Raw genomic sequence first — 26,407 nt, forward strand, 5'->3', positions numbered from 1 at the left:
GTAATTAAAAATAAATAAAACTTTTAACAAGACCTGCATGTTGATCATGTTCAAAACAAATGTACTAATTTAAAAAAAAAACGAAGTTGACTTTATAGCTGTCGGCCACCATTGCTAGTACCAACCACTAGTGTCTTCCTTTTAATCTACAAGGACTTCGCCGCCCTGGGCTCCTAAGTGTATGAAAGTATGGCACGGAGCGACGGCGCCGAATACCCCATATTTACACAAAGAATTTTAGAGCGCCTGCCGCGGGATTCGAACCAGCGACCTCCGGATTGTGAGTCCAGTGCGCGGTCCGATTGATTCACACGGGCGGGCGCTACTAATTTCAAAGTGTTTTTAAAATGTTTGAATGGGAACTGCCATGACATTAAAGTCTCACAACATTTTTTTTAAACTCCTAATTTAAATAAATGTATTTGTAAATGTAATGTAAATGCAACAAGAGAATACTTTCAGAATGCAACAAGTATATTTTCTTCGCAAATCTATTTCTCCCCAAAACATTTCAAATTACTCTCAAAGAGTAATTTGCCACGAATTCCGGAAATGGATTTTATTAGTATTTTTTATTTAGTTCGAACTTTGTGGGATTTTTCCCTATGATTAAATAAGCCATTTTGTGTTCGGTTCACCCAAACAGGTCGCCATAAATTACGTAAATATTCTAACATCTGGAAATTACTTTTTAAAGAATTTTCTGATCGATCTGGTGTATTCAGCAAAGTTTTAGGTATTGCTAAATATAGGCACACGGTTTTTTCCCAGTTTTTTTTTAAATAACTGTTTAAAAAATTATTAAGTTTATTTTATTTTCAATATTTTCCAAAAGAGCGTATTATTGGATATTTAGTCCCTCGGTGGCCTTAAAATATATAAGAACTTTCAATTTCAAATTTCTAGCCAAATTTTCAAAAAATATGCGAAAAGTATCACAAAATGCTTTATACTTAATAACAGTTAAGCTACTATCGAAAATTTGGAAAATATCAATGATTTTATATTTAATAAAACATTTCTTTTTTCTAAAGCTATTTCGACCTTGGATCCTAAATTCAAAAGTTGATAACATATTAAAACAAAATATATAAATATATATAAGCATTTTGCAAAGTACCTATTCTAAAAAGTTTACAATCGATTTTTGATATTATTTCAAAGAAGAAAAAAAATGAAATTTTAGTCAATTTTTTTTTGTTCCTCAATTTTTTCAGCTTTTACAAAATAAAAAAACTGAAATGATCAAAAAAATTCACAAGTGTTTAATTTTCTAACATTGAAAATTGGACCATTAGAAAATTAGAAAAAGGTCTCGGTACCGCGATCTATGTTCGATCGTGTTCGATCGGTCGGTGTTTAGAAGAGACTTCAATTTTTCTGTTTGTTTTTCTTTAATCCACTGTAACTTAGATTCTCAGCAACCAGCGATCAAATATTCAGTGTTTTTTAGACGATTTTTTTTTTTGGAAATTTACCGATCTTTCCAAAAAAAGTATTTTTAAGAAAAGTAAAAAAACGAAAAATTTTAAGAATTTTTATAGTTATATTTACAGCAATTCCATTTGAAAGGAACATAAAACGAAAAAAAAAGTTTTCTAATCGGGCTCAACATTTTTCTGGGGATTCCTTGTCCAAAATAATCAGACCACAATTTTTTTTTGGTTTGGCTATTAGGGTAACCTACGCCGTGCTAGGATGGTCCCAAAAATGGTCATTTTCGTAAATTTTCGCAAAACCCATTTAAAAAAAAAAATCATAACTTCGCCCCATTTTAACCGACATGAAAAGTCTTGAATACAACTGAAAGGTGATTAGTTGAAGAAAAAATAGTTTCGAGTATCAAAAATCAAGCCTAAAATTTTTAAAAAGACGCATAAAAACATGCAATGGCGTTTTGACCGTGTCTGGAAAAAGAGCATAAAAAAATTCACAAAACATACCGAAAATGTTAAGTGGTCCGTGCGTTCACGAGATATGATCTTCTGAAAATAAAAACTGAGTTTATCCACGCGCCACGAGCAAATACGGGAAAATGACGAAATCGAGAATTCTACTATTTTCACTAAATCTACGACAGCTTTAAAATTTCAGCGATGACCTTTACTTTTTTGGGTACCGGAATTTTCGTAATTGAAACACGCAACGTGTCCAAAAAAATATAGGCCATCGCTGATGTTTTAAAGCTATCGTAGTTTAAGTGTAAAAGTTGTTTTTTTTCTCGTTTTCGTAGTTACCAAAATTTCTGTATAATACTTTCGATTGCATATTCTATGGCTTAAACGTTGCGGATTTTAAAATAAAATCCAAAAGTGAAAAAAATACCGAATTTGGGAAATTGAATTATTGTCCTAATAAACAACATTGCAAAAGACACTGTATCGATCAGAAAATTCCTTTTAAAGAATCCGATTTTCAAATATTTTCGGACAATTTTTGTATGGTCAGCTGTCAAAATTGCATGAAAAGCTTGTATGGGTCGCTCAATGCAACAGTTCCTCTCCAAATGACTTCTCTACGACCTGCTTCTCCGCGTTATCCACCGTCCTGTTAACTTCTGCTGCAACCTCAATCGAGCGAGAATGATAGCGTGAATGCTTGGGTCGATGCTCCTCGTGGCTTCCCTTCCGATCGTCCAGGAACTTGAACAGCCGAGTCACCTCGTGCTCCACAACCGATCCCAGACTGGAGTGCGAGCGATTGGACTTCTTGGTGGCCGCATATCGCTGCGCTTCTTCCTCCGACATCATCTTCCCATCGATGTAAACAATCGTCGAATGCCTGCGGTTTGGACCATCGAACAGTTCTTGAAGCGTATTCTGGCCCACGTCCTGAAGGCTCTCCGAAAGGGTTCTTCTGGTGCGCGTTCCCTCGCTAATATCCGATCCACTGTCGTCGTCGAAGCCAGCCCGGGGAGTCAACGCTTGCGAGCTGCTGTCGCCGTTGTACATGAGGTTGTACTCCTTTCCCGTCGGTCGTCTTCTGGGTGAGTTTTGGTTCGCCGAGGATGCACTGGATGCGGGAATCGAGGAGGTCGACGAGCGCCGGAAACGATCCTTACGAGCTTCGATCAACTCTTTGCACTTGTTGGTACACCCGCCGATCCACTCGGAGATCAGTACAGCCAGACCTAAGAGATACCCAATGCCCATCAACAGAAACATACCCTCCGTGTCGCCCAGTGTGAGACCCTTCTCGGCTCCTGCCGTTGGTGAACGCAACGTTTTGCCAACCGAAGCCTGCCGGAATCGGCCGTCACTCGTTCGCTGCAAATCCCAAGATACGTCCTTGCTTAATTTACCTATTATACCTGCTTCCTGCATGTACAGTATCCCATTGTTGAATTTGTCCCGATAAACCGATTTTTGAGGCAGGACAAACGATACACCAAACAGCGAAAAGCACTCCTTACTAACGTGCAGCTCGTAGCGTTTGTTGTGTGATCTGTGGGAAGGGCAGCACTTGAGAATACTGAACTTGATACTAAATCATGCTGTTAAATTACTCATCTGAGTAGTTGGACTGGACCAGATAGTTTAGCTCAGCCTTGGAACCGATGAATGCATACGAAATCAACCAAGCGTCCGTAACGTTCTTTATGCCCTCCTCCAAGCTGGACACAAATTCAAGCTTCTTTAAAAGTTTGGAAGTAGATGCATCACTCGAATTCAAAAACCATCGCTCCCAGCCGCCACGATCCAGTGTTCCAACGCGGTAAAATCCTCTGCGTAGCTCAGCGACCGTGTCCACCGTATCCGGAAGCACCGGCATAGTTACAAAGGCGATGATTGATCCAGTGTAACACGATGTGATGATGATGGTAAACATCCAGTAAATACCTTGAAGAAATGAATTAGTAACACGTTGCTATCGACCCTCTGCCTGGTCCCTACCAATCAACAACCGCGTCGAGGTCTTCTTCGTGTTGCTCCACGAGTTCTCACCGGTAAAGGTTAAACTGTTTGTGAATGTACCAAACACGTACCAAAACATGTTCTCGATCTCGCTCCAGTTTCCGATCAGGTGCCGCAAGCTGAGCTTGTCGGAAAAAGCCAGCGGAAATATGGCCAGCAAATAGATCAACGTCAAGGCCAACCATACTGGCCACTGGAACGGTCCCAAGATGGCGCGATACCTGTGGAAATTGTGGGACTGAGATATTCTGACAACAAACACATTTTGAGCAAATCTTGCCTAGGAAGAGACGATGACATCAACGTGATAAAGGCGGAACAGTCCGAAGAGTGTTGCACCAACATTTCAGTATTGACGTTTCGCTCGATGGTCACGTATGCTCCAGCAACTCCAATATCCGCTTGACGTCGTTCAACTTCATCCGTTATAGCGTCTCCTGGACTAAAGTCAAACCATTAGCATCCGGTCAAGCCTTACAGTCTTTACACTTTACCCAAGATAGCCTTTGGACGGCTCCTTATAGTCGATCGTAAAGTTGAGATAATTCCCCATCGTTTTCAGCACTCGAATTTCTATCCCATCCCACCGAATGGCAATGTTGCCGACCGCATCTGTTGACAGTTGTTTAAACACAAATGGAGGTTGGTGAGCTACCGCAACGGTGAAGCGATGTCCCGAGAAACCCTTCCTGATCTTTTTCGGAAACAGATCCACGTTTGTACGGGAAAATTTCCCGTTCATCCAGGTCGTCAACACAATTGGGCGGTTCGAACCCAATCCATCTATGTACAGATCGTGTGTGTACAGCACGTACGGAACTTCCTCGTTAGCTGACTTTCCCGCCGAGTACGATTCGCCAATGACCAGCAGGTTCAGAATATCTCTGGATTCCTTCGACGAAAGAAAGTCCTGTAACTTCCACTGACTTGAACGCGGTATAACGACAACATAGTCGGTCAGCTGAGGTCCAATTATATGGCGGGTCATCAGTGCATCGGACAAGAAAATTATATAGCTGCGGCACTTGGAAGCAGTGTTGGCGATAATCTCCGGATTTTCCAGCGTGTAGTTCGGCCCGATTTTTCCACAAGTATAAGTCAACGGAAATTGACTAAATAGTGACTCCATCATTAAGCCTTCCGTCTGCTCAACATACGAATCGAACAGAATGATCGGAATACATGCGTGCAGATACTTTGTCACAACTCGGATCAACAAATCCACCAACGACTTTGACTGCCTATCGTTCACCAAAATGTGAGCAAAATTCCTAGCCCAAATCTGTTCACGAGTCTTCGGATTACCTCGAAAGGTAGGATCACTTAAACGCTTCTCTCGAACTCCCGAATCCGCGTCAAAAGTACCCGGAACGTACTGCTCGCTTGATAACTCGTAGAACTTATTCTTCGGCGCATCCGACCGGTAATTGATCAGGGCCTGTCTATACGGGTCCGAGGATTGCTGCTGCCAGGCTAGCAAAAGTTCCATCCACACAAAGCAAAAAGCACTAATCAGCAGAACACTCTTCATATTGCACTAATAGCCTTCAAAAATCACTTGTTCTCAACACCAAACTTCTTGACCAACGAATCCTTCGAACGTCCTGCCACTCACTTTTATACCTCACCAGTCTGGTCTATATTTGGGCGACCTCACTCGGAAAGCAGTTAGAAATTCATGAAAACGCAAGCAACCTTTTGATCTCCGCCCAACGAACACGTGCACACATCGGCGATGAAATTATGATTCCCGGGAAGCATTGTGGAGCACGGATTCATATTGGAGTTCTAATGTAGGTTGGCGTCCGCGGTTGGAACGAAATTGATTTTTTCAACTCTTGGGGCTATCGGAGGTTGACGAAGGGCTTGTTCTTAAAGTGGATAGATTAATTGTTTTGAAATAAAAAATGACTCTCATTGGCATGGTTTTATTACGTATTCCAAAGATCAACCAGCAGAATTACGCCTGTCTTACAATCTTACAAAATAATTTTTCGCTCAAATTCTTCAAATTGAACTCCAATTACAGGTACATTAAAGAAGGTTTTCAATGATGATTGCATGGGCCACAGAGAAAAGTATTACTTTTTTCGTGCAGAGATATTTATTTAAATATACTTTTTTACACTAAACACTTCTAAATTGTCATTCAACAGAATTTCCATCAATTTCAGCCACCTTTGCCTTCTTTCCACAATACATAATGTTGACCATATCCACATCAGTTTGGGACATTCCAGCGTCGTTTCCAAAATCTCCAAAAAATGGCTTCTTGTTGATCATCACCGGATAGTTGGGACTGGCCGCTCCAGCATATTTCGAGTAATGCATCACCGATTGATAGTTGTAGCTTATGTTGTACGTTGAAACGTATTCGGCAGGCAATAGAGCGAAATTGGCATTAAAAAATTCTTCCGACTGAAATTCTTCCCTCAAAGCACTTTTGTTGATCGAGATCCAGTCGTCACGATCCGGTCGGGTAAACTCGTGAAAAGCTCCAAGCACGTGCAGAAATTCGTGCACCGGTGTTCCAATGCGGTCCAAACAGTAAGGGCTTTGAAGATTCACCTGATGGTACTGATTATCGCCGTGGAATCCTACATACGAGTAACATCCGGTATCGTTCTTAGTAATGGTGATGTAGAACGGCTGATCCTTGTAAGGAACAAATCGAACACAAGTTCTAATCGAGTACTGGAGGATTGCAGCGTTAATTACCGACTTTTCCAGAAATGCTTTAAAGAAAAAAGTTAACTACCCTGTAAAATAAATGCATTCTCAAATACTTACAAAAACTGCCCTCGTATTTATACGGCACAATCCCATTAGGCCATCGAGCCGCTGAATCAGAAAGGCCAACCTTGCTCGTTTTAGGTTTAAGAAGAATATCACCCTGGTAGTAATAGCCCAATCCCATCTCGAACGGCTTGCGACGATCAAACTTTGAATATTCGCTTTTCAGAATTTCACCTGTTAGTGGATGTTAATTAAATACAAAAAAAAATCTATCGCATCTGAAACTAGCAATTTTTCTTACCAACTTCCTCTCGAGGTGCATGAAATCCCGCTGAAAGCCCGAACGCCAAAGCCAAGGTCCAACAGAAAATTAAAGAACGACTCATTGTGTAACAACTGTTTTGTCGTTTTCCAAATGATAGTTTTTCTTGAAAAGGGTGTTCCTATTTATACCTTTAATTGCCCGAAATGTTTGAACCATTATCAATGCGCCGACTAAATTATCACGAAATTTATTGCCTTTGCCCAACAATCCTTCCCACTTTTTAGAAGGGGAAACATAATTTCCAATTGATAAAATAAACAAGCAAAAATACAGTGCAGTCATAAATTTAAAAGCGTCTGGCTTCTATATTTTGAATATAACAACAGATAAAACAACAATTTTAAATATCACTTTCAATCAATCTTCAACTGGATCGCTTTGTATTACACTCATAAAGAATGAAAACAAACGATGGATTCTGAAAAAAACTATATTTTTTTTATTTTGTTAATGAATTTTTCTTATCGAATATCCAAAATGAGCAACCATAAAAATGCCCTATGTTTTTCCGCTGGTGGTATCCATCCGTAATTTAAAATGTTACCCTTTAAACAAAAAAAATAATAATTAAAATTGTTGCAAATTTCATTTAGTTAATTTCAGTTCATTTTCCATTAAAACATTAAAGTTGAAGTTTTCCAAAGAAAATTGTCATGTTTAGTTTAAATTTTTTTGCTTTTGCCAAATTTAGGCCGTTGCAATTTTTTTGTGTTATATTAAAAAAAGGTGTGGGAAACAAAAACTTGTAAAAATGTGTAATTTAGCTCAATGAAATTGCGTTTTGCGAGACAAAAATGCTATTGATTTTTTTAAATACAGATTAATAACGTCCCGCCCGTGTGGATCAATCGGACCGCGCACTGGACTCACAATCCAGAGGTCGCCGGTTCGAATCCCGCGGCGGGCGCTCTAAAATTCTTTGTGTAAATATGGGTATTCGGCGCCGTCGCTCCGTGCCATACTTTCATACACTTAGGAGCCCAGGGCGGCGAATTCCTTGTAGATAAAAGGAAGACACGAGTGGTTGGTACTAGCAATGGTGGCCGACAGCTATAAAGTCAACTTCGTTTCGATTAATAACGAATAGCTTGGAGTCCTATTGAGCATGTATGTAAGTGTTGAAAGAAGCTTAAAAGACAATTTCAGCATTGTTTGTTAGTTTTTTAAATGTTTTTGTGAAAGTTAGTTAAATATAATTAATTATTAGGAGTTTCGAAGTAATGTTAGAATATGATGATTTTTATTATGACGGTATCCATTTTCGGATTATTTAGACTTAGTTTCTAAATAAATTGTATTAAGTGTTATTGAAACAGGATTAAATTTATTCTTGAAAATTCTAAACTTTTTTTTTATTTTCATGTAAAAGATATAGGGGACCTATACCCTTTCTCAGCCTATTTCTATTATCGGCCTATCAGCACTTTGATCATAAGTTACAGCTTTAATAAAGTGTTTTTGATTGTTCCAAAGTAATAAATAGCTCAAATAAAAGTGAGCAAGCAACTCTCCATTGTTGATAGATCTCAACATGTTGATTTAATAGCGGAAAACGGCAAAAGTGATGAGAATTGGTCGATCGGCTTAGAGTGATTAAAATGGGTATATTTCCCCTATCAACTGAATGATAAGAAAAAAATTAAAACGTTGAAAAACTAAGTAAAATATACAACTAAATGTGAATTATTCAAGTACATGTTTACGGTTTGAAAAATATCTTGGTGTTTTTCAACAATGTTCGTATTTATAGTAAACGGTTTTCTGCATATTCGAAGAAAATGTCTTCTTGAAAAATTTTACCAAAAAAAAATACTTGTGCTACAAAATGTAAAAAAATGTCTTCTATTTTGACCAGAGCCTACAGACGATCATTTAAATACATTTTATAAAAATAAAAATAAAAACAAAATACAGTATGCTTAAGTTTGTTTAAAAGAGTCAATATTTTTCAAACTTTGATATTTGGGTGTTTTGGAATACCCATTACCAAAAAAAAAAACATCCAAAAACACCCAAAACTCTTAAAATTGGGAAAGATTGAAAAAAAATTGATTCATCACTAGATTAGATTCCAAATTTAAGCTTGATCTGACCACGGGAACTTCCTTGTAAGCCCTTGAATGTTGTATGGGAAAAATATAAAAAATGTAGTTGTACAATCATTATGAAAACTCGGATGCTGGATCATAATTAAACTTGGAACAAGTTTTCCAAAGAGACCATGTTTTTTTTTCAAATTCTTAAATTTTTGAGTTTCATTTCGCCATCACTATTTTGATCACATTTTAGATGAAACAAAATTAGATCACTTTGGATCATTTTTGTGTTATAGTTCAGTTTAAATTTTCTTACCTTAGATTTTTTTATTTTTTAGAACTTTAGAATCAGAATTAAGAAATTACCAATTCATTTTTTAAAATTTCAGTGTTTCTGAATTTTTTTTTTTTTTTTAAAGAAACGAAATTTTGTAGTAATATTCTGGAGATAAGGTTGACCACTCAAATCCCATTTCCAAATTCCCGACTTTTTCATAAACTCAAAAAATACGCATTTCTTATCTAAATAATGATTTTAAACAAAAAACTCTGTAATTCTGTAATTCTGTAATTTCGGAATACATTCGTCCGGCTTCAGCTGAAGATTCATGCTGTCCCATGTTGCATGTTCGAGTGTAGACCTACGGAAAACCTTGCCGCGAGGAGAGGTGAGTGAGAAGTACACGAACCACCTACGACATAATTCCTCGGGCGGCCCAGGTCAACTCGAAGTTACCCCAGGCACCCCCAGTGCAGGACACATTGGGGGTAGAAAGTGGATAGAATTTTCAGTGAATACAATAATTATGACAATATAGTTTCATATAATCCTTATTCCTTGATCTTACCTTTTGACACTATCAAACCTAGCAATATTACTATTGCATCTTACCATTCCCTTTTGATAGTGTCAACTTCAAACCTTCATCCATTGTGCAATTAACACATAATTTCCGCTATATTCTTCATGCGGAATCGTCGTCTACTTTCTTCGCCTTATTATCACTTAACCACGACGCGATATTGTTCTCACATTTTTTGAGCTTCAACGACCGATTGTTATTCACGCACTTATAAAAATACTTGTTCTGTTTCGCGGCTTTGTCTACTTTAATTTTGGACATGATTATCTTTTCACTGTGAAATACACACTGTTGGCTGATACAATGACTTTTTCGGTCATCGTATGCTCGCAAGTACATGAAAAAGACAAAGAGAAAAAATGGGATTAGTACAATGTAAAATAAAATCGAACATTGAATAACAGACTAACACAGAAAGAAAGAATAAAGAAACCTTCAGAACTACCAACTTGTAACGAGAAGCTTACTAGAAAACAACTGAAGTTGTGAAATATGGGACAAGACAAACAAACTTGAATAGCTAACATATATAATAAAACAGTTTGAACGTACCTTTAATCATATTAACAGTTATGCCCAAATTTCTTACCAAATTATTTTCAGCAGTTACATTTCTACAATAATGTATTGCGATTCCAAGTTAGAATAATTGAGTAGTTAAAGTTTATGGGGTTAGAGACAAGTTATAGCAATAGAAAAATAAATAGATGGATAGATTTTACTAAATTTTGTCTTAAAAGAATAGGAAAAATCTAGCTTGTTTTTTGAAAATAGCCAATGCACCAAGAGCAAACATACAGCATGTCACGTTCACACCGTATGGAGTAAATGTGATAAACTATATGTCCACATTCGGGGCACCACCTTTTTCAGAATATAGGAAATGATAGAAGGAAGACCCCATTCTGTATAGTGGAAGATTTCTGCAACACCTTGGACTCGGACCAGACATTTTGTCTGAAATAAGAGAGAAAGACAAATATTAAATTGTGGTATTATCACTAAATCCTATCATCCTTTCACCCTCCAAGACATGGTCTATCCATCGTGCCTTCGTGTCTTGGGTGATGGCGAATTCTACCTTCTTCAATGATCTTCGGACCACCTCCAACTAGAATTCACAACAGGACCTCCCTCGGCTCCAGTTTACAACATGACAGCGACGAGAACACAGCCGAATGGGAGTTGACAGTATCAAATACATGCTATACCCTTTGCTTTGCTGGATACTTACTAATAGCAAAGGGCGAGAGTCCTGCGACTCTCAGCAATCATGAATACTGCCCATTTGCCACGATTTTAAACAAAAAACTCATTATAAAAAAAAAAAAAAAAAAAAAAACTCATTATAAAAAAAAATTAACATCAACCATCTAAACCAAACTATTTACAATTTTCTTTAAAAAAGAAACTCAACAACAAACTCCTGAAAAGTACTTTATAAATGGAAGCACTCATTATTTTGATTCAGAGTAGAAACATAAACAAATAATAGTCTTTGAAAAATAACCAAAAGCTTAAACATACATATAATTTTAATGTTAATCTTTAAACGTAAAAAGAGCGAGTGGTGAAAACCCAGTTTCTGCACCCTGTTGAACAGGAAAATATGACCATAATGGTTAAGACTGCCGACCGCTTAAAATTGGTTCGCGTTATTTGGAATTTTTCGCGTAAATTAATCTACAGTAATTTACCCATAATCACAAAAAAGTTCAAAAAAAAAACGTTTGGAAAAAAATATTCAATTAATATTAAAACAGAAGCATAACTTTACGCTGGCCATAATCGTTAAAATTAGGTTCTATTTTTCTATTATTTTTTCATAAACTTTGTTGCTGTTTTTAGTTAAATTTGTTTTATAAATAGATTTTGTTTGATAAACCAAAATTAGTAAAAATCTGTTGATTCATAAAAAAATATAATGCAAATTTGTGTCAGATGCATTCAATATTTATCAGAATTTCAATGTCTTAAACGGCTTTTTCATTCTGAAATAGATTGAAATTGTGAAATTTATAGTAAATTACTGAAAAAAAATTGAGTGAATATAATTTGAAAATCGTACAAAATATGACAAAATTATTCAAGAGTTAGAAAATAATTTTCAAACAAGTATGCTTGAAATTCCCGACTTTTTCCCGATTTTTTGCGAAATTTTTCGAATTCCCTAATTTTTTCCGACTTTCCCAATATCCCGACTTGAGTGGCCACCCTGTCTTAAAATCAATTAAATTCTCTGACCCAACTGAAAATTTCCTGACTTTTCCAGATCAAAATAAAATTCCCTGGAAATTCTTTGACTTTTCCCGGAAATCGACACCATGATGCTTGTCCTCAGTGAGAAAGGCAAAAGGATATTTGAAATCAGCCAAAAATCCGTGTACTTTTTTCGTGATACTCCTTAAACAACTTTGCTGAAGACACTAAATCGATCAGAATTTTTTTTCAAAAGCTACAGATTTTCGATATTTTCGTACTATTTTGTATTAACTGCCAAAATTGTATGGAGACTTGTATGTGTGAACTAATAACACAAAATGGCTTCTTGAGTCATAGAGAAGGCCCCCACAAAGTTTGAGCCAAATAAAAAATACAAAAAAAAATAAAAATGGTAGAAATCGGCCGATTTGGTAAAGAATAGTCCTGAATCTAGAGGGGAGGAGGAAGCGTAAAATTTTAAGGTTAATAAGAGTGTGTCTAGTAAAGTAGCAATCGTAGAATGGGAATATTTCTTTCGTGTTCTATGGACAGAATAAGACATTTTTAATTTTTTATCATTTCTTACTACAATAATGTATTGCCGATTTTTCATATGTTCAAGAAACAAAATGTTCACATTTTGCGTGAGTGTGGTTGTGTGTGTATGGGTGTCTATCCGATTCGTTCTAGAAGTATTTTTGGATGTCAACCAAAAATACAATAATTCTAGATTAAATTTTCAAAACAACCTATCCCTCATGAGTTTCCTATGCAGATAGGACCTTTTGAAAATTTAATCGAGAATTGATAATAATAATGTTCCAGCTTACGCGCAAAAAGACATATACGATTCATGCTCACACAAAGTTCTCCTATCTGTCGACTGACGAGCTTTGCTTTCCAAATGGTGTCGCTCTCTTTTTAATTTTTTTTTTTGTTACTTTCCACAACTTGTAAAATGAGATGAGGCTTGTTTTGTAACTCTCGTTCACTCGTGTATCAAAATTACGCAATTTTCACAAAGTGTCGACATCTTTTTTCGTATTTTAATTCTTGGAGTTTTTTTCATTCGTTTCACGCGCCTCTTATCTGAGACAATCGATATAAATAATATGTTCAATTTAAATAAGATAACTTGTAACTGCTGCGCACCGGTTTCAAGAACCGTGCGCGCTCGGTTAATCCAATAATATTAATATTTGTTTAATTTTGTCTGATTTTTTTTCTGTGTTTTTTTTCTCTTTGTAATCTACTGTATATTTACACAAACGTTTACATTTTTTTTCTCTTTCCTTCTTTACTGTCTCTGAGGTAAGTTTTCTGAATTGTTTACTTTAATTTCGTGACGAAACATTTTGTGTGTTGTGTTTTTTCCTTCCATATATTTACACAAACAGCAAACACACCCCCCGTTCTGCCCAAATTGGATGCCGAATTACGATGAAATGTTGCTGCGCGTCGTGATTTGGTGATTGATTGATTGTGACTGACAGTGTGTGAATGTGTGCAAAAAATCCTGCAGTGTTTTCCCCTTAACGCACTCTCCTTCGCTCACTGAAAGACATGTTTTCTTCCTTCTTTCAACTTTTTTACTTATTTCACTTTTGTTTGTTTTAGCCGTGTAGTTCAATCTTGATTCTCATTTAAATAGTTTTTTTTTTGGGTGTTTGTTACAAATTTTTCTTAATAGCGAATATCGTTTAAAGGTTACTTCCAATTGTTTCTTTTGTTTGAAATATATATAATTAATAAATTGGGTTAATAATTCTCTTTTTACAACAGTTGCTACTCGCGCTCCATCTCTCCCTTGCTCGCTCTGTACAGTTCGGTGTAAGCTCGTTCTCTCACCTTTCCTCCCCCGACACGGTTCGATTTCGCATTCTCGAGTGCACGCGGATCAACGCCGGGCGGGCCCTGATCCAGTGTTTATTGGCAGTGATCTACTGGTCATTCCTTATTGGCGATAATAGATTATCTTCATCTTCAAACATGCTTTATACAGTTTACATTACGAGAGAAAAAGCTCCTCTCCGGTTCCTTCCCTTGCGACGCTTGGTTTTTTTTTCTTCTTTAAATTTTAAAGAGTTAATTTTGATGAGAAAATTTTGATTTCAAACGAAAAAGAAAAGATTTTTCCACCGCGAAAAAACATGACTTTACTAAACTTTTCCCCGCTTTTGTGGCTGCTAGCATTCTACTACTACTTCAAACTGCACAAACTCACGTGCTAACGCGCGTGTGTGTATGTGTGAGTGTGTTTTCCATGACAGATGAACATGAAAAATGAGGCGTTGTGATGCTGTGCACGGGGTGAAAATGAACCCGCTACGCTCAAGTCGGACTAATTCTAACCTTATTCGCGAATCTTTAAACCTCGCAACTCCTTTGGAGTTTTGCTTTCGATTTCCCTTTTTGCTAGTTAAACTAAATCTTTCCTTAATAATCCTTTGTCTAAGCTCCAATCCACTCAAAAGTAAAAACTCCAAACGCTAATATAGCTTTTTACGCAGTTTCTACTCATTTCGTCTATGGTTTCGATATATAGAGCTAGCTTCCCATTCTAGTACCTCACTTGTAACCTAAAGAAATCAAAAGAACAAATAAACTTTCTACAAATCTCTCACTCTCTCTCTTTCGCACTAAAATTCTTACCCATAAACTAAAGCACCTTATGGATTATCCTTGCTCGCTTCCACAAACAGAGTCACACGACAAAGTTAAATTAGTCTAACTAAAATTAAAGTGCATCTGCGCACACATTTTCCCCTCCCCTCTTTCTTCAAATTCTACTACTTCCCGCCACACCATGAGATCGTAACGTTTTTCCTCCCCATTTCAACGCCGAACTTGGCTCCTCCCCCCGTTCTCTAAATTAAAACGTTCTATACAGACAAACTAGTATAACCTAACCGGTGGTCATTCCGACGACAATCTACCTTATCCTTACCCTAACTAAAACTCCGTTTGTTCGCAACTGTGCGCTCCGCTACCTTCTGAACTCCATGTTTGCTGGTGATGATGACGCGTGGGCGTGGCTTAATGAGTTGATGAAAATGATGCGAGAAGTGATGGTAGAAATATAGATTTTTGTTTCAAACTTTTCGAGTGTTTTTGCTGCTGCTTTTTTTGCTGTCTTTGCCTGTGTGTTTGCATCAAAATGTTAACTTATTTCTTTTTTGTTGTGTTTGTTTTATGTTACGCTCTAGTATGTTTCATTTCATTTTTGTTGTTGCTATTTTGACCTGAGGATTGTTTTGTTGTTTCGCTTGTTTTTATTTTTTTTGTATAGAAAACTATTAATTTGTATTGTTTGCGTGTCGGTTTTTAACTATTTTTTCAGTGTTGTATTTAGTTTTTTTATTTTGCACTCTGCAATTGAAACGGTGTTACTAGTTTATTTATGAAACACAATTCTGGTTTATGGGATAAAATCTAAGATATTTTGGAAAACTCAGAAAATTTTAAAATTGGTTCTGCCAGAAATTACACATTTTTTTAGTAAAGATTAAGAGCAAAATTGTTCATTTATTTTAAACAGATTGATTTTTTTAATGACTTTTTATTATTTCCTCTAAAAACACTTTCTATTTCAAATTCCTTTTTTTCATTTCAATAAATTTTGCATTATGAGTTACAAAGGATCATTATGAAGATTTGACAAAATACTCAAATTTCCAAGAAAAACTATATTTCTTAAACCAAAAAATATTATGATTTTCAATAGGATGTCCAAGAAAACCTATTTTCCTAACCACACTTAATAAAAGAAAGAATTTGTTTTTTTTAGAATAGTATTTTGCTTAAAACATATTGAGTTCAAAAAATAGCAGTCACTTTCAAAAAAGCTCCAAGTTTAATTCTTAAACTTTTGTTAGCTCGATATCGGGCAAATTTTATCAAAAGTCGGTCTGATGTCAGATAGCATGCTATACTATGTTTGTTATACTCATGTTCTGGTCAACAAAGCCAATTTTTTCTAGAATTTCGACAGCACTTATGACAAAATACCATGGTTCCGATTGCTCCAAAAAGCATAAATCACTCGCGAGCAAAATTCGACAGCGACGCCAAACTGCCCCGATCGTTTCCTACCGTTTGTCACTTCCACACCAATCGCTACTGAAAACTCTCTCTTTTGCTCTCCCTCTCTCTCAAATCGGCTAGTGCAGCGAATGGTTCAGAGAGGCTAATTGCGCTGTGTCGCTCAAAGCTGACTCAAAATAGTCTGTGATTGGCTTTGTTTTGATCATTTTTTGAATTGCTTAAAATCGATTTTATCGAAAATATTACAATTTCTTTGATAACACAACATTAAATACACATTTTACAGCAATTTCCACCATGCCCAATAAAAATTTACGGCAAACTGTGGTAGTGCAGGCCAAAAGAGCAACGCGCTGGTATTTTGTAAGATTCTCTCCTCTCTGAACATATTTATTTGTAACTGTGGTCTACCAAGATGCTTGCAGCTAGCGAGTCGTGTTCACTCACGAATTTTTGAGCGCTTCACTGCCGTTCTACGCATAATTGTCCCATGTTCAAAAAAGTGCAACTGAGAAAAACGCGATTGAAATTTGTCGACCGATTTCTGTGTTTCTACGCATAATTGTCCCGTGGGTTCCTATTCGCCCTATGTGTCCCTAATCGCCCCAGTTAGCAGTTTATCACCCTTATTTGTGATTCTCTTGCTATACAACAGGTAAACAAGACATAATGCTCAGTAAAACTAATGATTCCGTGTAAGAAAATTCTTGGTGGGACAATTATGCGTAGAAGTTTAACGATGGGACAAACAGACTTGGTGTTGTTTTTAATGAGTTTTCGAACAAAGTACCAGATTTTATGTGTTTTTCTTAAAGTACACATCAAACTAAACTTAAAAATGTCATAAAGTCAAAATCGTCCAAAACTGACATGGGACAATTATGCGTAGAACGGCAGTTCAGTCGGCAAAAATTCGATCGGCGATAAGTGAGTGATCTTTGAACCGAAAATTAGGACCCTTGCAAAATACTAAAATATTGAAAATTAGCAATAATGGATGTCAAACCTAGGCTAATTTTGCAATGATGTTGAAAATATTCAAATATTCACTGACAACATAGTTTGCAATTTAGGTTGATTTGAGCAAATCTGGGGCGAAACGGGCACCCTCAATCTTTCACAAAATGTCTTTTTGTAATAAGATATGATTTAATAATTTTGCGAAGGAAAAAAAACTAATTTGCATTATTTGCGATTGCGATCAAGTCAAAATTTCAAAGAACATTTTCAAATGTTATCTTTTCAAGTTTCGTTAGTTAGTTGAACTACTAAATTCAAAAATGAAGGTCTGTCGATAAAGTTTGTTCTTTTTTGTGATAAATCAAAGTCGAAAAATGTTAAAAGTTCTGTGTCGGAGTCAGATTTGGCTAATTTTCAACTTTATTTAAGAATTGCTGTTGGAGTCGAAGTCGGAAAATTCGGTTCTTTTCGGAGATTTGGAGTCGGAATCAGAGTCAAAGTCACTAAAAATTGGTAAATCAGCACACAAAAATTATGTTGTTTTATAGAATTTCTGTAACTATCAATTTGAAAATTTTCTGAGACACATATTTTTGGAATATTTTCATTTACGGAACGCCTCTCCGTTCATAAAAATCGCCAAGGCCAGAAAAATTTCGATGTAGGAGTCCAATATTTAAATACTTACGCATACTAGAAGAAAAAAACGGGGAGAATTTCCGGTTCTTCAGCAGTAGTAGTGATTCGGTAGTGATTGCATGCATGAGTTGGTGGTTTGGTGAGTTGATCTCCAGTTGTTTAAATTCTTATATATTTCCACTTTTCCACTGCGCCTCGACGCGCCACTCTCGCACTTATCTATACAATTACACGGTAGTAAAGCAGTGATGGGTTGCAGTTTTCCAGCTAATTACAAAAGTTCAGTGAATATTTCTGGTGTGTGTTACTTGCTTTCGTTTAAAGGGGCCTATTTACAAAGAAAAAAAAGTCCTACTCGCTAGCCTGTGTGTGTTGTTCTGTTCGCTCTCTCGCTCTCTCTCTCTCTCGGGAGGGAATTGTGTTAAGTCTTTTCAGTTGAGCGCCTTCCGTCTCCGCATTGCCATCACCTTCCTTCAGAAGAGGACAACAAATGCGCAGCCAGAAGCCACATTTTTAAATTGAACTAAATTTGAAACGGCGCCGAATTACGAAACCTGCATCGGCGTAGAAGCGGGCGGCGTCGAACTCGACGAGGACGAGCTGATGGTAACGGCGGACGAGGACGCGGCCACGGCCACTGCTGGCGCACCGGAGCTGGTGGTGGAAGGCTGCTGCTGCTGGGGAGATTGCGACGGCGGAGGTAGCGGGGGCGGGATGTGCAACGCGAACGCGTCGTAGATCTGCATCAGCTCGGCCATCTTGTACTCCTCGAGGCACACGAAGCCCTGCAGCGTGGGGGCCTGCTTGCGGGCACAGCCCATGCAGTGCACCACGTGGCGCTTCTCCTGCTCGCGGATGAACAGAATGTTGAACACTTCGACCTGGTAAGGAGAACAGAAAAAAGGCGTTTAGACTATTTGAAGTTTTTTGAGAAAAAAAACGTTTTCAAAAAAATTGTGAAAATGTTTGGATTTCACGCAGCCAAGACAAGCCTGGAATGGGCAAGACTCGGAACGCCTCGAAAGCCATTTTGATCTTGCACCATTTGGGGGGACCGGTTCAACCGGTGTCACTCGATTGGACACCATCAAAGGTGGGCGTCCAGCAAGTAACGAAATGGTGCGAAATTTGCCAAGTTTGTATTAATTATTGATATCGTAATTTGGCTTCAATTTGAAAAACTTAAAAAGAAGTAAAAAAAACGTTACTTAATCCGATTTTAGGAGGTTAGTGTCTTCCTCTAATTTATTCAGTCCAAACTCGATTATCCGAAGGCCATGGCAAACTTCGGATAATCAAAACTTCGGATAATCGAGTCACGAAAAAATGTTGATTAATTTTGATTGTTTATCTTTAGTATGACCTCTAAACTACTCGAAGGTGATTTAGAATTTTTAAATCAAAGATGGCGGCCAAAATGGCGGTGATGTTATATTGAAGAAATGCATTTTTCAATTCAATACACAACCAAACATTCAAATTTGACTAAAATTGGGTCGCAAAACTCGAATTTGATGTTAAAAGTAAGAAAATAAAAAAATACGAGTCAAACGCGATTTTTTTTGTTTCGCATTCTTGAGTCGATTGCAAGCAGCGGGCCCACGCGGTTGCTTGGCAGGATCGATTCTGTTTTCGGCGTCCATTTTGCCTTTTTTTTTTTTTTTTTGGTTGGTTAACGAGAATCATGTTCCTGCTTCAGTCGAATGCGAGCAGCGAAGCACGCGATTTGTCTACAGAATTAATCGTGTTTTTTGCGTTCTGTTTTTAAGTGATTAGAGTCGATCTCGAGCAGCGTGACCGCCCGGTTTTTTGTTTTGTTATTTTTTATATTATGTAGTTTTTGATAGAAATAAAAGAAATCTTTTTGAGACAAGCGAGTCGTATTGCTTAATTTTGTCCTTCTTACATCATCGCTGATCGGAAGGCACGCCGACGAAGAATTTCTGCAAAATCGCGATCGAATCGATTCCGCAGCCAGCTATCTAAGATTTATAATTCTATCACTCAAGTATCGGGCTAACTTTCCTATCCACTTCCCAGTGACTATTCTCTTCTCTTCTCACTCTGGTCGTAGCCGGCGCCGCTATTGACAAGCATGATAGGGGCCTTTAAAAAGTTGCGAAACGATGAAAGATATCTCCCACTCATCTTCCACGGTTCGTGGATGTAACTTTTGGAGGTTCTGGTCAATATCGGAGTAGCAAGTGCGGGTAGGCACTTATGCTTTACACGTTTCAAAACTCGATTTTTTCAGCACTCGACGTATTTATTCAACTCGGCAAAGCCTCGGTGAGAAAAAAAATTGCATCTTTTTGCATAAACTAGTTTTTAAATATTTTTTGGTAATCTTATTTTTTAAGTCTTGTTTGAGTTTAAAGACCAAAATAATAAAATTTAGGTGTGAAACATTAATTTTTTGTACAATATAATTTTCAATGTTTCAATGTTTTTCAGTAAAAGGGCATTCAAAGCACGTGGAGATGAAAAATCTCAAGTATTTTTGGAATTGGTTTATCGGTACCAGATTGAATACCAAAATCATAAAACGACAAAAATATTGTAAGCAACTCGTTGGCAAACTCGATTTTTTCAGCACTCAACGTATTTACCCAACTCGGTAAACCACGTTGCATAAAGTAAAATTTTTGTGTATTAGTCAACTTGTATTTTTCGAGTACTTACTTCGCACTGTCCGCAGTAGTGGGACGCTTCGTTCTTGCCGCGCCCGTGGAACCGCACCTCGATGCCCTTCGACTTGACGTACTCGAGGATCTGCATACAGTGCTTCATCGTGTTCATGAGGCAGGTTCTGAAAGTTTTGAAAAAAAGTCGTCTTGTTAGTTTCTTCACTTTGTTGAAAATTGAATTTTTGATAATTTTTAGGCGATCAGCTAATCCTTTATCTACACGACTTATTCGGTAGAACGAAAGTTAGTAATTTTTATGGGTTTTATTCATCATTCAAAGAAGCTTAAAAACTAAATTGAAATCAAAAGGCGCAAACTCACTTGACCAGCTCGAACAGCTTCCGATCCGAAACCTTAATGTTTCGCGCCAGGTTCCAGCTGAGGTGCACCATCGGCACGATGCTCTTGTAGCTCTCCAGCTTGTTCCACTCGTACCGCTCGACCGCGAGCTGGTACTGGCGCGCCGTCAGCGGGCCCACGTTCCACGCGATGTTGTTGCACCAGCCGATGGCCTGCACCCAGTGCACGCAACTAGTTTGAAAAACGAAAAGAAATACGTTAGAATTGAAGCAAGACGACAAGGGGATTTGTCCAACTTACCCAGCGTTGACCCACACCAAATCGCCCGGTCGCTGCGTGAACCGGTACACCGGGATGTTCTCCGCGTACAGGTCCTCGAGCGCCGGCCACCACGAACCGTGCAGGTAGTTGATGTTGTTCTTCTCGCACAGCGCCTGGATGCCGCCCCAGTACGAGTCGGGCGTGGCGAACCACTCGCAGTCCCCGGGCCCGATGTTGATGTTGATCGAGCAGAAGTTGTTGTTCTCCTGGTGGCCCGGCGTCCGGCTGCCCGGCACCTTCATGTACAGCTGCACCGTGTTCATCCCGAGGATCATGTGGCCCACGTGGGACAGCATGTTGGCGGCGGAGACGACCCGCGCGAACGGGGGCAGCTTTTGCAGCTCCGTCAGCTGCGTTTTCCACTTGCGTTCGTCGGACAGGTCCACGTTCGTGCCGAAGCGGAGCATTTTGTTGCTGCTTTTGCAGCCCTTCTTTCGCCGCCCGTTGCCGGACCCTGCCCCGCTGCCGCTGTTCGTGATCGAGTCCTTCGAGTCGGAGTCGGAGTTGGTGCTGACGATGCCCGCCAGCTTGTCGCGTTCCTCCTAGAATGAGAGAAGAAAGTCTTGATTAGAACTTGATCGAGCTACAATTTGATGAGTTTGACGATCGCTGAAGATCATCAGCGCTAAATTAAAAGGTTTCTTCACACTGAACGTACTCAGTAGAACGAAAGTTATAAGCAAAACATCATTTGAAATGGAAACAACTCGTTCAACCGTCCAAACAACTCACCTTGATCTTATCGGAGAAGCTGGACGCCTGGTACTGCGCGTACTTGGCGATGGTGGTGTGCGATCGGTGGGAAATGCACGCCCACACCTTGGACTTCATCGACTGGTCCCAGTTTTCGTCCGACGACTGGTGAACCTGCGTTCGCACCTCGATGCTGTGATCCGGGTTAGCTTCCACCAGCGTTTTCGTCGAGAACAGTCCCAAGTCCAGCTTCAAGGCCGCCCCCAGCTGTCGCACCACCGCGATCGGATGCTTCAGGCAGAACTCCTGCAGCTGTGGACTGTACGCGTGCTTCTTGTTCTCCAGGAACACCGACGGCGTCGGAGGTTGCAGCTGCTCGCGGGTCAGTCGCTGCGGCGGACACTCTGGGGGCGCCGGAGGTGGCGCATCGGCCATCACCGTCGACGCTACCGCCGGGATGTCCTTCAGGTCGGACTTTTTCACCGCCTGCAGCAACTCCTTGGCGCTCATCTCGATGCTGAAGCCCGGCTTTACGGCCGTCTCCGTTAGCTTCTCGATCTTGATCACCGGCTCCAGCTTGATGTCGTGCTTGGCCAACAGGTGCCGCTTGGCCGACGAACTGTTGCTGGAGGTGGAGGAGGTGGCTTCCGCCTTGATGGTGGGTGATTTGTCGCCGTCGGCGCGGTTCGCCGTCGAGGTGGAGTCGGCCGTGGTTCCATTTTGCTGGGCTGGCTGCTGATCGAGCGGTTTGATGTCCTTGATGTCCAGGTCGTCCGAGCCGAACTGCTTGAGCAACGTCTCGGCGAACGTGGCCGTGTCGTCCTTGGAGGAGAGCAGCGCCTGGAGTTCCTGGTCTGTTGGAGAAAGCATTGAAATTGCGTTATAGAAATTTGAGGAATTTATTTTCAGACAAATTGTTGAAATTGTTTCAAGACTTCAGAATATTTCAAAAAGCCCGTTCGAAACGATTGATTCCCAACAAAGGGACTTCGCGTTACTTTCCCAACGTTTGATGGAGTGAAAAGCCCATGTCTCGCTTTTCAAGATTGAGCAGTTCACAACGAGAACATTGGATACCACTTCCCTAACCCTCAAATAGAAACTCACCAAGATCCGCCTGATTCGAGGAGCTAATCTGCGTAAACGCCGCTGCGTTCGTTTGACCCGCCGGGAAACCTGCCCCAGCGTACGGCGCCGCGCCGGGAGTGCCCGGCTTGAAGCCGCCAGGTTGACCACTCACCGCCGCGAAGTTCCCACTTCCGGGCACCATTTGCTGCGGTGGCTGCTGCTGGGGCGGATATCCGGGCTGGAATGTCGCTGGAGGTTGCTGTTGGTTCCGTTGCTGCTGCTGCTGCTGCTGGGCCTGTTGCAATCGCAGCTGTTGCTGGTGCTGTTGCATCATCCGGTACTGGTGGCTGTACTGCTGCAGCAGACTCTGCTGCTGCGCGTTGAGGTTGCCCTGGTTCTGCTGCAGATATTGGAGCATCTGCAGCTGCTGCTGGTTAAGGTAAAAGTTCGGCACCTGGCCGGGCCGGGGAGCGGCTCCGGCTCCAGCCGGGACCTGCTGCTGTGGAGTGGCGCCATCTTCTTGCTTGAAACGTTTGTTGGCTGCGGCTGCGGCGGCCGCGTTGCCGCCCTGGAACTGGGCAGCCTGGTTTGCCTGTAAGAAAAATAAAAAAAGACTCATGAATATCTTGCGAGTCTTGAACACGTGACTTGGCACAATTTGAGAAGCTTCTGTAGTGGCAGCTACTATCTAAGCTCCACCGTATTGATTATGGTGGTGTTAGCGAAAACGGCCCTTCCACCCTGCTGGGTGGATTACTCTGGCATCCTTCGGAGTGCCCAACCGAAAAGGGGGAAATCGATTGGACGTAATAAAACCCAGATGCGAAAGAAACTTGCAAAAAAAATCGTCGTCGCACACTACACGCCATTTCAGTGTAACCTATACACATAGCAACCAGCGACGGTGGAACCAGGTTCAACGACCACATGGGGCGAAAAGTGGCCCCGCGTGTGCGCGTGTTCTGTCCCGTCCCGTCCCGACCTCACGGTCACCGCCGCCGTCGTCTACCGTTCGAGGGCTTTGACCTTCAGCGGCGTGGATTGTCTCTCTTTTAGACTGTGACACGACCATGCGGTTACGGCGTGGAGTCATGTACCATAACCTCAAATTTGGCAGGAAATGGGCGATTTTCCGTCTTCCAGACAGGCTTTATGTACTTACATAACTGGTTTTGAGTCACTTCGAGCACACTTTGCCTAATTAACTAGCACTTAAACTATTGCAGCGTAAAAAAAAAAGTTCAACTTAAAAAACACGTGTAAAATATTCTTTAAATTCTAAGAACTCTCCAACTGACTAAGCTATGATCTTCTGTACAGGCTTAGAAACTAATAGCACCGGCGAGAGCGGGTTTGGTTGCCACGTCCGTTCGGGATGGCAGTTGAAATGAAATGAACCGTTCGGATCGTGCCGAAAACCGGCAAAAGCCGGTCGTCGGGGTCAAAAGTGAGAGAGAATGAGAGAGGAGTAAAAGAAATGAGCGGATGAACTTTGAAGTACAGTTGGGTTACGAAAAGTACGGATTTCATTTGGTGTTCATTTTTATGCTTCTGCAAACACTAAGCATCAAGAGTATACACTCAACCCCCGGTGGTTGGTCACTTTTTCGTTTGACACTTTTTTAGTTTGTACCCCGTTGGTTGGTCAAAGTCAAACTAAAAAGTGACGAACTGTCACTTTTTACACGGCGCTCACGCACACTATCGAAATAAACGTTTGGTAGTGTGTGTGAACTCCGTGTAAAAGTGGTGTCAAACTAAAAAATGACCCCGTTCGTTTGACAACAGTTGGTGTCAAACCATAGGGGTTTGAGTGTACAAAATTGATAAAAATAACACAACTCTCTATTTTTGAAGTTGAGATAAGGCTAGACAAATTTTATTAAAAGTTTTTGTCCCCCCACCCCCCCCTTTTAAAGTTGGCTCGAAAAATCAGGGGGCAAGAAACTTTCAATGCAACTGGAACTGCAATCCGCTGAAAACAATTTAAAATGCATTCCCCTGCGTTTAGAACCGTTTCTAGCATGTCTGGGTTAATTTAAAAAAAATAGGATTTTTGTAAATTTTCGATGTTTATTATCGAAAAATGTTTTGTTTTCGCTGAAATATTTGTTTTCGACAAATCTTACATTTTTAGAAAACTAATGATTGCAAAACACCTGAACTAGTGTAAAATGCATTTTAAAACACTTCCATGGAAATGTTGAAACTATGGCTTGTTATTTCAATATTCATATTTTTTATGTAGTATTATAAAAGTATAGAATTTGTTTTACCTTAAAATACTATAAACTTACAAAAAAAGTATTTTTTTTGTCATTGTATTTCTATGTTTACTAAGTATTAGGCGTCTGCATTAGCATGAAAAATCGAGTGCATTGGCTAAAAATTTATAAATTTACTTTAAAAATGCGTTCTCAAAAAAACAGCTTGACAAAATTTCACTAAACACACACCCAAAATGACGCATAATTCTTTAAAAAATTTATAGATATTTTAATATCTAAATATAAAAATCTAGAAAGTTCAAATTATTAGAAATTTTAATTTAAAAAAATGCACGCGCAAATTTTGATAACAACCTATGTGCTACGGGTTGCTTATGCAGATATGACCATTGAAAAATTAATCTAGAATTAATATTTGTTTTAACAAATTTCTTTGCATTTACAAAAATCAAAATTGACGGTTCTATAAGCTATGCATAGCTTATTTTAATGTTCCTGTAAAGTTATTATTTACGGAATGTTATACAGAATGTCATACAGAATATTATTCTGAAAATTTCTCCATTTACTGAAAGCTTTTCGCTGAACTTCAGTAGAAATTTATATGACGTTTTCAAAATTTGCTGAATTAAAAAAAAATCAGAAGAGCGAATGTAAGTAATTCAGAAAGGTGAAATGTAAGTTTTTGGTTTGTGGGGTTTGCTATGTCTTTATGATTTTTTTTTCTAATAAAACTCTAGAAAAGATTTGAAAGCTAAATTTATTAGCCTTTTATGAAAAAAAAGTTTTTTTTTAATTAATTAAATTAAACATTTGTTTATAAATACTGAGATTTTTAAAATTTCTCACCTCGTTTCGCGGCCAAAATAAAATTAACATCAAGCAAAGCTTAACTAGTTAGATTCGATTTGTAAAATACAACATTAAAATAGTTTAACAAGAGGTAACTGGTAACACAAAGAAAATACCTTAACGGTACACATCAACCATAGCTTTTGCACCCAGATTTCTGTTACAGACATTTTAGTATCTTCAAAAGTACGGGAACTATCGATATGATTTTCTATTCATCCCCTAAATTACTGTCTTCAAAGTTATTTACAATAAAGTTTGACTATTTTGACAATCAGATTCTTTCAGGATTGGGTCCGTAAGTTTGACAAATTTGGAATAAGAAGACAACAACTTCCTCGGTTGCTGTGCACCCTTAAACTGTCGTTGGTCTTTTGAAATATCTCAAAGACTACTAAAATAATAATTAATCTAATTTTTCTAGCATGATCGTTTTCTAGATATTCACTGATAGCCTTCAAAATTGGTTCAATTTTATCAGATCAAGTCAGCAATAAATAGGGAAAATTGGAAAAAATATCAATTTGCTCAGAATAGAA

At 39.0% G+C, this 26,407-nt stretch overlaps 3 protein-coding genes across 4 annotated transcripts in view; all 3 read right to left on the bottom strand.

Moving 5' to 3' along the window:
• Positions 1-1,338: 1,338 nt before the first annotated feature.
• Positions 1,339-5,461, bottom strand: LOC120420278 (ionotropic receptor 21a). The gene is made up of 5 exons (XM_039583280.2): positions 4,409-5,461; positions 4,195-4,356; positions 3,894-4,135; positions 3,506-3,839; positions 1,339-3,444 (listed from the first exon to the last, which is right to left on the bottom strand). The coding sequence occupies exons 1-5, from the start codon at positions 5,443-5,445 to the stop codon at positions 2,484-2,486; spliced, it is 2,736 nt and encodes a 911-aa protein (XP_039439214.1). The 5' UTR covers positions 5,446-5,461; the 3' UTR covers positions 1,339-2,483.
• A 487-nt stretch (positions 5,462-5,948) lies between these two features.
• LOC120420289 (zinc metalloproteinase nas-14-like) lies at positions 5,949-6,831 on the bottom strand. Its single transcript, XM_039583291.2, has 2 exons — positions 6,705-6,831; positions 5,949-6,649 (listed from the first exon to the last, which is right to left on the bottom strand). The coding sequence occupies exons 1-2, from the start codon at positions 6,829-6,831 to the stop codon at positions 6,060-6,062; spliced, it is 717 nt and encodes a 238-aa protein (XP_039439225.2). The 3' UTR covers positions 5,949-6,059.
• A 6,163-nt stretch (positions 6,832-12,994) lies between these two features.
• The window catches only part of LOC120419662 (histone demethylase UTY), a 115,415-nt gene continuing 102,002 nt past the window's right edge, over positions 12,995-26,407 (bottom strand). For both annotated transcript variants that reach the window (XM_039582429.2, XM_039582439.2), the window contains 6 exons: positions 22,828-23,380; positions 21,760-22,574; positions 21,007-21,569; positions 20,728-20,937; positions 20,402-20,528; positions 12,995-18,600 (listed from right to left, as the gene is read on the bottom strand). In XM_039582429.2, the coding sequence (XP_039438363.1) occupies positions 18,265-18,600; positions 20,402-20,528; positions 20,728-20,937; positions 21,007-21,569; positions 21,760-22,574; positions 22,828-23,380 (2,604 nt within the window). In that variant the 3' untranslated portion in view covers positions 12,995-18,264. The remainder of the gene's footprint in view (positions 18,601-20,401; positions 20,529-20,727; positions 20,938-21,006; positions 21,570-21,759; positions 22,575-22,827; positions 23,381-26,407) is intronic.

Source organism: Culex pipiens, chromosome 2 (genome assembly GCF_016801865.2).
Source record: "Culex pipiens pallens isolate TS chromosome 2, TS_CPP_V2, whole genome shotgun sequence".
NCBI classification, from domain to species: Eukaryota; Metazoa; Arthropoda; class Insecta; order Diptera; family Culicidae; genus Culex; species Culex pipiens.

Bases quoted from the DNA above. Each gene is read 5' to 3' on its own strand.
- LOC120420289 (XM_039583291.2), bottom strand. From the start codon at position 6,831: ATGGGATTGGGCTATTACTACCAGGGTGATATTCTTCTTAAACCTAAA. The intron at 6,650-6,704 runs GTAAGTATTTGA...TTTTCTTTAAAG, and splicing joins TAAATACGAGGGCAGTTTTT to CATTTCTGGAAAAGTCGGTA.
- LOC120420278 (XM_039583280.2), bottom strand. From the start codon at position 5,445: ATGAAGAGTGTTCTGCTGATTAGTGCTTTTTGCTTTGTGTGGATGGAA. The intron at 3,840-3,893 runs GTAGGGACCAGG...CATTTCTTCAAG, and splicing joins CTCGACGCGGTTGTTGATTG to GTATTTACTGGATGTTTACC. The intron at 3,445-3,505 runs GTAATTTAACAG...CCCTTCCCACAG, and splicing joins CAGTCCAACTACTCAGATGA to ATCACACAACAAACGCTACG.